General features: G+C 43.9%; 1 protein-coding gene across 2 annotated transcripts in view; it reads right to left on the reverse strand.

Moving 5' to 3' along the window:
• COX10 (cytochrome c oxidase assembly factor heme A:farnesyltransferase COX10) overlaps nucleotides 1-13,404 on the reverse strand; it is a 110,937-nt gene that overhangs the window by 24,447 nt on the left and 73,086 nt on the right. For both annotated transcript variants that reach the window (XM_074607394.1, XM_074607395.1), the window contains exon 5: nucleotides 12,963-13,033. In XM_074607394.1, coding sequence (XP_074463495.1) covers nucleotides 12,963-13,033 — 71 coding nt within the window. The remainder of the gene's footprint in view (nucleotides 1-12,962; nucleotides 13,034-13,404) is intronic.

Raw genomic sequence — 13,404 nt, forward strand, 5'->3', positions numbered from 1 at the left:
TAGGTACTAAAAATGTCCCCAGACTACTCGCCAGTACAAGGCTGCCGGAGGAAGCCCCCTCCTCTTCCTAATTTTTTCCAGGTCAGCAGCAAGTTATTAAGGCTTCTGAAGCCGCTTACAAACTCAGACAAAAGCATCAGGCTGAAGTTTTTACATTTTTCCGACAGCAGTGACAGGTTACGCAAACTGAAGTGCAAGTCACCACTCTTTGAAGGTTTCCATGGTGGCGACAGCCGGTGGTCACAGAGTCATAGAACGGTTCGGGTCGGAAGGGACCTTAAAGCCCACCCAGGTCCACCCCCTGCCCTGGGCAGGGACACCTCCCACCAGCCCAGGTTGCTCCAAGCCCCGTCCAGCCTGGCCTTGAACCCCTCCAGGGATGGGGCAGCCACAGCTTCTCTGGGCAACCTGGGCCAGGGGCTCACCACCCTCACAGCAAACAATTTCTTCCTCAGATCTCACCTAAATCTCCCCTCTTTCAATTTAAAACCGTTCCCCCTTGTCCCATGGCTCCCCTCCCTGATCCAGAGTCCCTCCCCAGCTTTCCTGGAGCCCCTTTAGGGACTGGAAGGGGCTGGAAGGTCTCCCCGGAGCCTTCTCTTCTCCAGGCTGAACTCCCCCAGCTCTCTCAGCCTGTCCTCACAGCAGAGGGGCTCCAGCCATGGAAGATGGCCATGGAGTTCCTCAGCACAAACACACCTAACCCTGTGCAGAAAACCGTCATTCTCCCCAGCTGATGCTTTACAGTTTTGCTCATCTCCTGACATCTTCTCAATTCCTGTGTCCAGGCAACACCAAGAGTTGCCGAAAACCAGTCCCCGGGTAGGAGCTGAACCTGTGGTCACCATGACTGTCATACAGTACTGAGCTATGACTTGGTCACCTCCCCCTCAGCTGGAGCCTCAGCCAAGGTACTTATTCTAATTTTTATTTATTTTTTTTAAAGATCAGCACCCAAGAACTGCTCAGCCCTCTTCAGCAGCTTTAAAGATCCACCAAGCAAATTAAGGAAGGCCACCAACCCCAGCAGTTGCACCAGACGATCCCATCCCACTTGGAAGAGACAGAAGGAGCTGCGGACATTACACGCTGCAACAAGACATGACTCTTTAGAAGCCTTCCTCCTCCTATGACTTAGGTAATGGGAGGAAGGCGCTTCTCCTTCCAGCACACATCTGGATTGCATTTGCGTGATTTCCAGCTCCGCTTCCCCAGATGGACACATGCCTGAAACCAGCAGTGGGGTCATCTGATGGCGCAAGTGCCATAGAGTCAGCTGACGGCGAGAAACAAGCCAAAAGGCTGTAAAAGGCACATTTTGCCCCTGAATAGCAACGGTAGCTTTCCTGGAATGATTTTTGAAGGGAGGTTAAAAAAAACATTCGTACAGCTTCTAAGCTGAAAGTAAGGCACGGAGCATTCAAAATCAATCAGCGATCATGGCAGACAACTGAACAATGGCAATCTACCAACAGTGAAATTAAATTTTAACTTTCCACACAAATCCTTTCAGGCTGCACACTTATATGTTTAGTAATAAAAACCATATTCATGACCATCGTCAGCTGCAAAAGTTCTATAGTAATAACAACACCACTAATGGAAAATGAAACTGGAACAACATTGCCTGGATCAGTAGCTTCATCACTGATGACTTCTAAAATGATTCTAATTTTTTTTTGCAAAAGACATGAGATTAAACTCCAGAAGAGTCCTACAGACAGACTGGGGATGTACCTGATAGAAAAAATATCCCCACTCAGATTTGAGATTTTAAATCAAAGTGGTTACATGACGATGCGTTATGACCCCCAATTAGTTTTGAGGCAGCGTATCTTTTTTTTTTTAAGGGCTCAAGGCATGACCGACAAACTATTTTTATATTCAACTACAACTTTCAGTTACAGATTGGATTAGTCTCAAGGAGAGGTCTTTCTTTCCAATTGAAAGGAAAAAAATAGCTTTAACATTGGCAGAACGGGCATGTCGCTAGACGCCGTTCTTTCTTTCATGCAGATCTGATCCTGGGTCCCTCCGAAGCTTTCGCAAACACAAGGAATCCAGCTCTCGCCTCCGATACCATCTTCCACAGGTGCGCTGTGACTGAACATCACGAAAAGCCCAAGAACCTGCCGACTGAGGCTTAATCTTGCAAAGCACCAGAATTACATTAAACTGAACGATATCTATCAATGAGCTAAACCGGTACTATTTTAAGGGGAAAAAATGTAGAGAAAGATCTTAATAGATACTCATTTATTCTCTCTCAATCGTGCGAGAAAGTTCACGACTCAGGACAAGAGATGAAGGACGATGCATTTTAAAACTAAAACAGGAAACTAAACTACGCCTTTAATTGGGAATTCAATTTTTCCCCACCAACTGCAAAAATCAGAATACACGCTTGCCTCTCACCACTGAAGACTGACAAGACGTCCTTTAGGAGCTGCAAACAAATGGGGACCTTGTCAAGTCTTTTTTTTTTTTTTTTTTTCCTTAACAGATTACTTAACTTTGTCTCCACAGGTGATGAAGCAATATGTATATTCCGTCAGCGTCTGGCGTCTCGTCCCCAGAAATGTGTTGCTGTGGCAGATGAGGCTCTAAACGCACTACGAGTACTGGATTTTATATCAAATCCCCTTTAACTGGGTCTAATGCTACCACGATTTTTAAGATCGCCAGAACACCCTCGTTGCAATTCTGCCCGCTTATGTTTTTCTAACTGGCTTTTTGTGATTTGGTTTCTGGTAACGACTATGACAAAGATGTTGATCATCTCAGATTGGGCAGCACTTTACCCTGAATGTGAAAAAAAATAATAAAATAGCATGGAAACCAGTGGAGAAGTTCTAAACCCAGCTTGTAACACAAAATCTGAGCTGAGGAGGAGCTCTGTGTTAAGAGAAGTTCTGAAACTTGTAGGTGCTCCCAAAAAGCCGAAGGAGCTGGGTTAATGGGTAGCATTTAAGCACGCTTCAATCAGGAGCTCCACGCCACAGCATTGTGTCTCCAGAGGAAGAGTTTACAGACCTGAACCTCAAATAAACCTCTTTAAAACGCAAACGCCTTTGAAAGGAATCGCCCCTAATACCTTCCCTTTGTCCACAGGGCTCAGCCGGGCCCATCAGCACCAAGCCGGATGCGGTTTTGAATGACATCTGGACCATCAGCAGGGAAACGGGGCAGGATTCAACCAGTGATGTCTAAATCTCCCAAGGAATGTCATCCAGCGAGAACTTGGCATATACGGAGCTCAGCGATGGATAAACCCCCGTAGTTGGCTGGCTCTCATCTTGGAGTTGCCTCCTTGAGTTTTGGCGCTAAATTGCCGACCCAGCTCTGGCTTTGCTGTATATAGTATATAGCTAATATACTTGTTCAGAAGTGTACTTAGCATAAATAAACACAGACTAGGATAAAATATCCCCTGTCTGTGTCAATTTGCTTCTCTCCCTAGTGAAGAAACAACCCATGCATGGAGGCCAAGCTGCCCCGTGTTGGCTACGTATCGCTAGTGTATAAAAGCACAATTGACACTGTATTTTAACCAAATTGGAGGCAATTAGTTCCCCTCGCTCCTCAAAAATCCGAGCTGCAGATGTTCTGTCTCCCCCACCAGAGCGAGGGACTTTAAAACTATCATAAACAAACACGGGTAATTTAAAACAATCATTTCATCTTGAAAGAGACACATCTCTCTCTTTTATGCCTGTGTAAATCAAAATCGGCTCGATCGATTCTGCTGAAAGTTTCCACAAAGACGCGACGTGTAGGCTGGGATGAGACAAGAGGGATTTCAACTCCGATGAAAAAAAGAGAACTTGGGAATCCCACCCTCGGCATGGAGCTTTCTCCTGAACACATCCTGCTCTCCTTTTCACCAGTTTAACTCCAGGCAAATGATGCCAGGACGCGGTATTCCATTGTTCACGGGTTCAAGAGTCTTCCCGGAGGACGGAGACCAAAGCAATCACCGGTCTGGGATGAGACTTGTAGTTTTCAAATACCACGTTCGGAGAGAAATAAAACTTTTTATGCCGCCCTTTGCTATTAAGCAGAAGCTCCAATTGGGCCTCGTCACTTGGCTCGAAGTAAAAAATTAAAAATGAAAAGGACCCACACTTAGAAAATGTTTATGCTCTTATTACATCGGCTAAACACAGCAGAACGCTAATCATAACAACTCCAAGCAGCCCTGCAGAGCGTTAGCACGCTCCTTGGTATACGGCTTTGTCAGGTAGGAGTGAAAGGGCGAATAATAATATTCACAGCTTCCCCGCAGTCACGAAAATGTAAATATTTTTTTAAAGTGCTTACAAGACAGACCTACAGTAAATTTGAAAAATGTCCCCCCTAATATTTAAACTAAATCTTCCTCTTTAACCTAACAAACCTAACCTTACAACACGGCAGTTAAGTGATCCATTCATTTTATTTCAAAATCTCAGGTCTCTCTTCATTTAAGAGCCCGAGACCAGCTGACAAACAGGATGGATAATACGGTCTCTCCAGAAACATTTTTCTGTGATTTAGAGTGATTAAACCGAACACATGCTTCTGCTGAGCCCTCAGCCAACGTTTGGAGAGCAGTGGGTAAAGAAGTCTCAGGCCAGTTCTCAACCTCATAAAGATGGAGAAAACTGAAGTTCTAGAGTATTTATCAACTCGTTCTTCAAGAAAAGAGGAAAAGACAGGCCAGCCGCTCTCCGTACAGGATCACACAGAATCACAGAATGGTTAGAGTTGGAAGGGATGTTAAAGATCACCCAGTGCCACCCCCTGCCCTGGGCAGGGACACCTCCCACCAGCCCAGGTTGCTCCAAGCCCCGGCCAACCTGGCCTTGAACCCCTCCAGGGATGGGGCAGCCACAGCTTCTCTGGGCAACCTGGGCCAGGGGCTCACCACCCTCACAGCCAAGAATTTCTCCCTGATATCCAATCTAAATCTCCCCTACGTCAGTTTGAGGCCGTTACCCCATGTCCTATCATTACACTCCCTGCTCCAGAGTCCCTCCCCATCCTTCCTGTAGGCCCCCCTTAGAGACTGGAAGGGGCTCTAAGGTCACCTCGGAGCCTCTAAATACATTCCCAGGACCAATGAAAATGAAGGAAATAAGTTATTCACTACGGCCACAGGCAGCAGGACAAGAAGCAATGGTCTGCAGTGGAAGGAGGATCAGGCTCCAGACACCACTGAGTGGAAGAGCAACGGAGCAGACGAGCCTGCCAAATTGCAATTTAAGTCAAATCCTTCCTGCCTATCTGCAGGTTCCTCTGCAACACCGCAAGCATGCATTTGATATGCATATCATTTCGTATCATCGGATATTCGTATCACCTTAACGCTCTAGAGCGTGCTCTTAAGCAGTTGCTCTGTTTCACCTGAGAGGTGAAGAGGATCCGGATGGTCGTATTTTGGGATTTCTGCATTATTAGTTTGGTAGTTTATCTGAAGTCAGCATCTGGAGTTTTATTTTACAAATGTTTGGTGGAAAAAAACCCAAACAAACCCAAACCCCCCTTCATATAGCATCAAAGTGCATGAATACAACACAATTACTGTCACACGCGGGCAGCAAGATGAGTCACTGTGGCTCACACTCCTTTACAGCATGATTTATAATATAATATTCCTTGTGATTCTTCGTCCCTAGCAAAAAAAAAAAAAAAAAAATTAAATAAAACATATCTAAGAGGTTCTCCGCGCATCTCAACCTCAGGAATGCAGCTTTTCTAGTCAGAAAGACTGGGGAGCAAGCATCTGTGTTAGCGCCGCTAATGAAAGTGTAAGAAAAGCCTCTTTTATATCTGCCTCGCGAAGTTGATAACATGTAAGTTATAACTTGTATGAGACATGATAAACTCTGTCCTCTGCAGAAAGAAATGCACTTCTAACATGACTTACTGTAAACAGATCTCAGGGTCTAGCAGCTTCTAATCAGAGGCAGCTCCGTAATGGACTTGTTGAGCGGTGACATTTCCTACAGCACTTGGCGCTCGTTGAATAACGATGCTGTTGTGGTTAAGCCAGATAAGGTTCGATACTAATAGAGGGAACGAAGTGTGGGGATTTTGACTGCACTAAGCCAAAATTTACAAACATGACCCTGAAATGTTTTGACAGACAGGGGAAGAAGAGCCACCAGGAGAACACTGTGCTAAGACGGGGAAAGGGTCTTGGTCTTCGAGCTTTATTTTTGCTTGTTTGCGCAGCGTAAGAGGGAAAACTCCCTTTACGGTCACCTTCGAAGAAAATGACTCATCACTAGTCAGTTAAAAAAAAAAGAGTCAATGGTTACAACTCGCATCCAAGAGGCCCGTTCACGTGGGACACAAAGATGGAAGGATTAGTGTACAATAGCTCGGCTCCCCCCGGCTCACGGGGCTCTACCCCCTGCGAGGAGCTGACATGAGAGGATAAGACAACTCCATTAGGAGCCCGGATCGCTTCTCCCCACAAGCAGATGGAGCAGCCATTTACCCAAATGCACCGTGACTCCTGCTTTATACATCAGCATCTGGGATGTTGCCTAACGTGGGGCGACGTACAACGGACTCCGATTTATCAACTGTCCCACGTGCAATGAAAGATTTCGGATAAATAATTTGGCCCCCTTGGCTGAACTGAAAAGCAGCAAGGCGTGAGGGGTCAAGTGTTTCCGCAGGGTTTATATTTACCCAACAGAGCTGGCGGCAAAGGAATGTCTCTGTTGAGCTGGGGCAGAATTAGGTCCAGGCGGGAGGAGCGAGCTGAAGGCACGGGCTGGAGAACCAGTAATTTCTTCGTTTCAACTGAAACGAATTTGAACGTAACGTTAGAGTTATTAAAGCAACCCCCTTTATTGCCCTAAGAAACAAAATATATATGTAGTTAGAGCTATATAATTTCCCGCTAATACGCATTTTGATCTGAGGATAATGTGCAGTATCACCATTTTTCTGTGAATTCTACAAAAGGCCTCTAATACCTTAGAACCATTTAATCAACATCCTACGCAGGCAGTGAATAGATAATTGAAATATAAGTACTGTCATCCATATCCCCTTTGGGAAAGTGACACAGTAAGCATTATATCATTCCATTAGTCCATCCTTTGATGTGGGTTTTATTCTCATTAAACTATGTTTTAGCCTCCAGGTTTCTTTCCCCCTCCCCGCCCCCACCTCTCCATGACGTGGCTATGCCAGGAAAAAAAAAAAAAAAAAAAAAAGAAATATAAAAAAATCCCCCGCTGTTCAAAAGGCAAGAGCTACATTTTTACAAGCAATTGTACATGTCAAAAATATAAAGCTGCCTTTTTAATTTCTTGTTTACCAAATACAGTCAATGACAGCTTCTGGAAAACACAGGGTGGGGAAAAAAAATAAGACGCCAGGAGGGTGGTGGTGGGGAAGGAATGCATTTACTTGTTTTCAAATAATAAAGCCTGAATACAAGCAAGATAAAAAAAAGAAAAAAATGCTTGAAAAGGCTGCCATGGTGGTGTCTGCTTTGAATTGTGCCCTGTTTAAACAAGAGGAAAGCCTCCCACTGAAAAAAGAAACATTTTTATCATGCAAAAAGATCTCAGGGCAGTCCCTTTAAAATGAGGTATTTTCTAAACAAAATATTGGAATGTTTCCCTGCAGGGAACGAGCATCTGATCTCTTAAAAATGATTATCCTCGAAGAACCGCAGATTTATGGACTTTTTGTTTTATTTGTTTTCACTTAAGTAGAATGAAACCTGTCTGAAATGACCACCCAAGGGAGCAGCCCCATCAGCCAAGCGCAGGCTGGTCTTTAAACGGGAACCCAAGTTGTTCCGAAACCCTTGGGGAGGGTTTTAAACCTCTGGCTTAAAGCTGGGCTGGGGAAACGCTTAACGCAGGTCTCAGCGTAAGCCGAGGACATGGATTTCCTCTCACTTACAGCACTGGAGCTCCACCAACATCAGTAGAAACCTTCCTGATTTACATGAGCGTTAGCAAGCAAAGAGTCAAGCTAATTACACAGAGTTATCGGCAGTGATTATGGAGGGGATTTTTATTATTTTTTTTTTTTTTAAACACACTCACGTTTTTTCAGCACGGCCCGGTTTTGTTACACTTTGTGGTGGTAAGTCTACTGCAGGCAACCGGGTGGGAAACTCAGCTTTACACAGAGCTGGTCTTGAGTTTTAACGTGTTTTTGAATATAGAACGTCCAATGTGTTGCAATATTCTATCAGTTTATGAATGTCCAACTGATATATTTGCAGTTTTAACTACAATTCATAAATACGAGCCATCAGTGAGAAACAGTGCTACCTTAGGAGCTCTTTTTGGTCTTCTTCTTCCAGAGTTTGGCTTATAGTTTAAACTGACCAAAGTCAAGACTCCACTCAGAAATATCCAACAGTAGGAAAAGCGTTACTGTCTCCGTTAATTGCAATAATCATCAACCGCGGCCATAAGAAGCGGGAAGCTCACATACAGAACCACAGCTCCTTGGGCACTGCTAAGTGAGGAGGTTAGAGGGATTCTAGGAAAAAATATTTACCAAACAACACGAAGATTATGCCTTTTGAAGCACCCAAGGCATTATCCGTGTTGTGCTGCCTTCTGCCAAGTTAATAGACTTCAACTTCTTAAACGCAGAAGGAAAAGGCCAAAGCCAAAGGACTGGGTAGAGAAAATAATTCCAATTTGCCAAATATTGTGGGAGCAGAACTGAAAGGTGTCCGTGCGGTCGCAAATTAGTTATTTAGAACATGCTGTTTGATGATTTTTTTTTTTTTTAAGAGGAAAAACTATTCCTGTACAACTACTAAGTTTTTTTTTTATGAGTGCTTAGCACAGCAGATCCAGCAGTACATTAAGTTCATAAAACCAGCCACTTTTTAAGAACACCGTGCGCAGTTCTGTGTAGAAGGGTCATCAAAACTGTCACTTTGTACAATATAACGGAGCAGGACACTTGTCATCCTCCAGGCTAAGCTCACTCAGCTACTGCAGCTAATACTAGAGGTTTATTTAAATTAATCCGCAGGAAAATTAAATCCATTACCTTAAAAAGCAAGGGAATAAATCATGCCCAACAGGAAACCAGGAAAAGCTGCCGCCATTTCAGTCGAATCTAAGGTTGTGTGAGCGCATGGAATTTTTCCTTATCAATGACATAAAAAACAATTCATAGCAGGAAAACTAATATCAGCTGTTGTTATAATGCAAAAAGGCAAACATGCCCAGCGAGTTTAACACTGCAGCCAAAGTACGAAGAACATCTCAAGCTGTTTGTGTTTCCAAAGAGGACTGGAGGGGTCAGGGGAGGGAGGAGGACATGTGGGCAGGCTGGAATGATGGATGGCGTTCAGAGCCATGCTGTGTTTGGGTCTCCTCTTGTTATTTTTGCAACAGGATGTCTCCGATTACTCTCTGAATAGAGAATAAGGACGGTTCCGTCTCATTGCTCAAAGGGAACATTTTTTTCAGAGCCGTACCAATCACACAGGACGTTGGAAAGCAAGCAGTCAATGAACGATCAGGTGCTGTTTGTCACGAATCTAGCAACAGCGTCAGAAGAGTCCCTGGGGGAATCGGCGGTGGGTTTGGGGCTGGCAAATAAGGTGCAGGTACGTACCCTTGGCCCTGTGTGCAGCAGACCCCAGCTCTGCAGAGTCCTCTGGTATCACTGCCTGTACGGTCTGGTCCAAGCCAAATGATATAAAATATATATATAGCAGGGGCACGCTGAGCCTCGAAATAATGATTTCATCCGTAAAGTTGGTGCAATATGGAGAGGACTTCACAAAGGATGGAGGACAATCACTTTTGCAAATGCCAGCCTTCCAGAGATCTTTGCAGAACTGGTTCCCGGCTCACAAGGTGCTGCCTGGAGCGATGGTCAGGCCAAAGCTGCCTACCTTCAACACATCTTGAGTGTCACCAGTACAATAATGACACTGTCCCCAGCCAGACCACGGAGGCCATGATGACTTTCACACTTCACAGTGCAGCCCTGGCCACAGCACAGTTCTTTGAAAGCTACTGAGGTTCCTCACTGATGCCAAAGGAAACTGCAAGTCCTGGGCAACCTGTAGAAAAGGCTGAGACATGGGGACTTGGGAATGACATGAACGTGTGCGCAGGGAAAGGCACACACCCAAGTGTCGCCAAGACAGAGCGGTTGTGGTGTTTCCTCAAAGTGAAGGCTTCAGGCAGAAAGGAAGGGGAGAAACGTTGGAAGCAAGGTCAGTTAGAACTGTCAGTTGACCTCAAACCGAAATAAACTTGGGGCTGAAGCTGCCAACGGAGGCCACAAAGTGAAACACACGGGAATAATTCCTCTACAACAGCGTAATGTTTCCTAATGAGCCAGCTCCATGAATTAGCCCATCTAAAATGGAGACGCCAGCTCGTCCAGGGACAGGATGACTCAGTAACACCAAGGACCTCTCACTGGGGGTTACCAGTTTGATTCTGGCCCAAGCTCAAAGCGTCTAAGAATTGTCTTTGGGATGCCACAACCTCTATAAGAAATGTCACTGGTCTCAGTGCTGTTTCTCAGTGGGCAGAAGTTCACATCAAAGCCACCATCGAAAGCCTTTCCAAGGAGGTGCAATGAGCCAACATGATGGAGAGCTAACAGCATGCTCACTCTTCAAAAGGCATCTCAAGCTCAGGACTGGACTACGCGAAAATCGCTACCCATACTGACCAGTTCTGTATCAAGGACTATACAAAATGAGTAAGAGAGAGGGAAAGAGAGAGAAAGAGAGAGAAAGAGAAAGAGAAAGAGAAAGAGAAAGAGAAAGAGAAAGAGAAAGAGAAAGAGAAAGAGAAAGAGAAAGAGAAAGAGAAAGAGAGAAAGAGAAAGGGAGAGAAAGAGAGAGAGAATGAGAGAGAGAAGCCCCATTTGCACTGGGTATCACAGATGTTGTAACACAGCATAATTTAAAAAAGCAGCAAACATTTCACGATATGGTGCAGCTAAAGAGAAGAAAATGTCAAAACTCAAATGGCAGACAAATTTTGGGCAAGAACTCTGTACATACCCCAAGCTCTCTGGATCCCTTCCCGGAGCCAAGACACCAGTCTCTTACGTACAATTTATCCATCCCTGTCTCGTCGGTTTTTGACTAATTTTAGCATAACCATTTAAGGGTTTTATTTAATCAGCCAGGAAGGAAAGAGTTCAAGGAACACCAGGGAATATGTGGCAAAACATAACAAGGTTAGATCACTTGCACTGGATTATTCTCCTCTGGCACACCACAGAAGAAATAACCCCCGTCAAGGTCTGCGTGTTCAATGGTCTACAGGGAACCAGAGCGGCATTATTCAAGGTAAGTGACACTTTAAAGAACTTTAAATTAGCTGTTGACAGTCAGGTAGATAGATTGATGAGTGATTACACGAAGTCCCCAACATTACCATTTTGTGGTGAAAGCAAATATGAAGGGGGGGAAGTAAGAAAATCCGTTAAATATGGTTTTGCCAATCTGTGGTGCATTCAGATGACAGTGAAGTTCATTTAAGGACGCAGGAAACTTCTAAACCAAATTGCTTTCTCTGAATCAAAAGCTGACAGAAAGTTTCCTAGCTGTATTTTTGACTCCAGACACACTGCAAGCCATGCTAAGAGACTATGATAAAAAAAAAAAAAAAAGAAGAAGAAAATTCATCTTTCTTCCTAACAAGTGTTCCTTCTTCCAGGGCTGAAGGCCCACGTGCGAGTGGAGCATAAGAGCAGCTCCCCTGAACCGCACAATTAAGGCTGACTCACAGTGCGTACAACGCATGCCCTCACTGCAGTGGTCCCTAAAATACGTTTTTAAATAAAATTAACTCAACTCAGGAATCTCTAATTAGCACCATCTTCAAGAACAAATCGGAACAAGTTTATTGAAGCACTCTAACTATTTACAACGCAAGTGAATTTACCCCCGAGGTTCACTTTACTATTTTGTCTCAATTTTCTTGTAATTTCATCCATCACATTTTTTTCAGTCCTCCAAAGGTGATGGATAAAACACAGAAATAAATAGGACCAACTGTTCGCAGAAGCCTAAGGGAAAACATAATTTTGTTATAAATAATCCTTGGCACAAATCATGGAAACGCAATACTAAAATTGTTTGTTGAATCATTTATGAATTGGGCCTTCAGTTTTAGTTTGCAAATAAGTTAGAGGGTTTTGCTGATGTTCTTTTTTCCCTTTGCTTTTTTAGTCTTTGAGAAACTGCACTGATATATAACCCAGAAAACAGAGTGAATGAAGGATTTTATTTTTTTTAAGGGAATCCCTATGCTAACACAGGTCTTCTTTTGTTCTTTGAGGGGGGCTGGGGGGATTTACTGGTGGATGATGATCAAATAAATGATGAAAATTTTTTACTTTCTTTTCGTAAGATGCCACCATTGTGTGTTTTCACCCCAAGCTTTGTGCTACGCATGTGGAAAAGGGGGGTTGGACTAGATGACCTTTAAAGGTCCCTTCCAACCCAACACATTCCGTGATTCCATGAAAAGGCAAAGACAACGCAGCGCCTTAGAAAACAAAAATACATGAGTTGCACATACCTCTGCTGGGAGATTCAAATGAATGTTTGTGATCTAACGGATAAACGTGACTACTAAAACCAATATACGCTTTTGTGTTTGTTCTTAGACGTGAAATTTTGAAGATTTGCCGTTACAAACTAATGCAAAAGTTCAGCTGTGCGTGCAGTCGTCACACATGAAGAAATACATGAGTGGAAAGGCTGCTGCCTTGAGAAATTCAGTATTTTAAGGGACGGCTGATTACCCAAACTCCTCACATGTAAGTTATAAACCTGAAGAAATATCGAAGAACAGAGAGGTGCATTTCTTTCTTTAGTCTTTTGTCTGAAATTGCTATTTTTCTGTCATCTGAAGAGAGAGAGAGAAGGTTGGAGACAGATAAAAGCAAGGTGAAGACTCATTTCTCATTAGCGGGGCAGGTGTGCACAGCCTTACCTGATCTGTCCTCGCACCAGTGGTCTGTTTTTTGTCCTGTTCATATTGGAGTCAAACGGAACCTCAAAGAACTGTAATAAAAACAAAACAAAAAAAAAAAAAAAAAAAAGAAGGAAGAATCAAAATGAAAGGATGCCGGAAAACATGCCATGCGTGGAATGTACCGTCTGCATCTGCAGGTGCTTTAATCTCTATTTTTGAAGGTTCGGAAATACAACGCAAATGGCAAACTCCTTTTACAGCGCTTTGATAGTCTGCATTAATGCTTTTGGCATCCCCTTAGAAAGAAAATCACCTGGAGGACAAAAATAGTTTGCACAAGTCCCCAAAAGTTAATTATTTGAAGCAGTTTGATTCCAAGTTCTGTTCTCCACCGGATTGACACAGCTTTTACACATACGCAATCGCACGCACACATACATACAGCCCTCGCAAACGTTGT

The sequence above is a fragment of the Larus michahellis genome, chromosome 14 (assembly GCF_964199755.1).
Source record: "Larus michahellis chromosome 14, bLarMic1.1, whole genome shotgun sequence".
Classification (NCBI taxonomy): Eukaryota; Metazoa; Chordata; class Aves; order Charadriiformes; family Laridae; genus Larus; species Larus michahellis.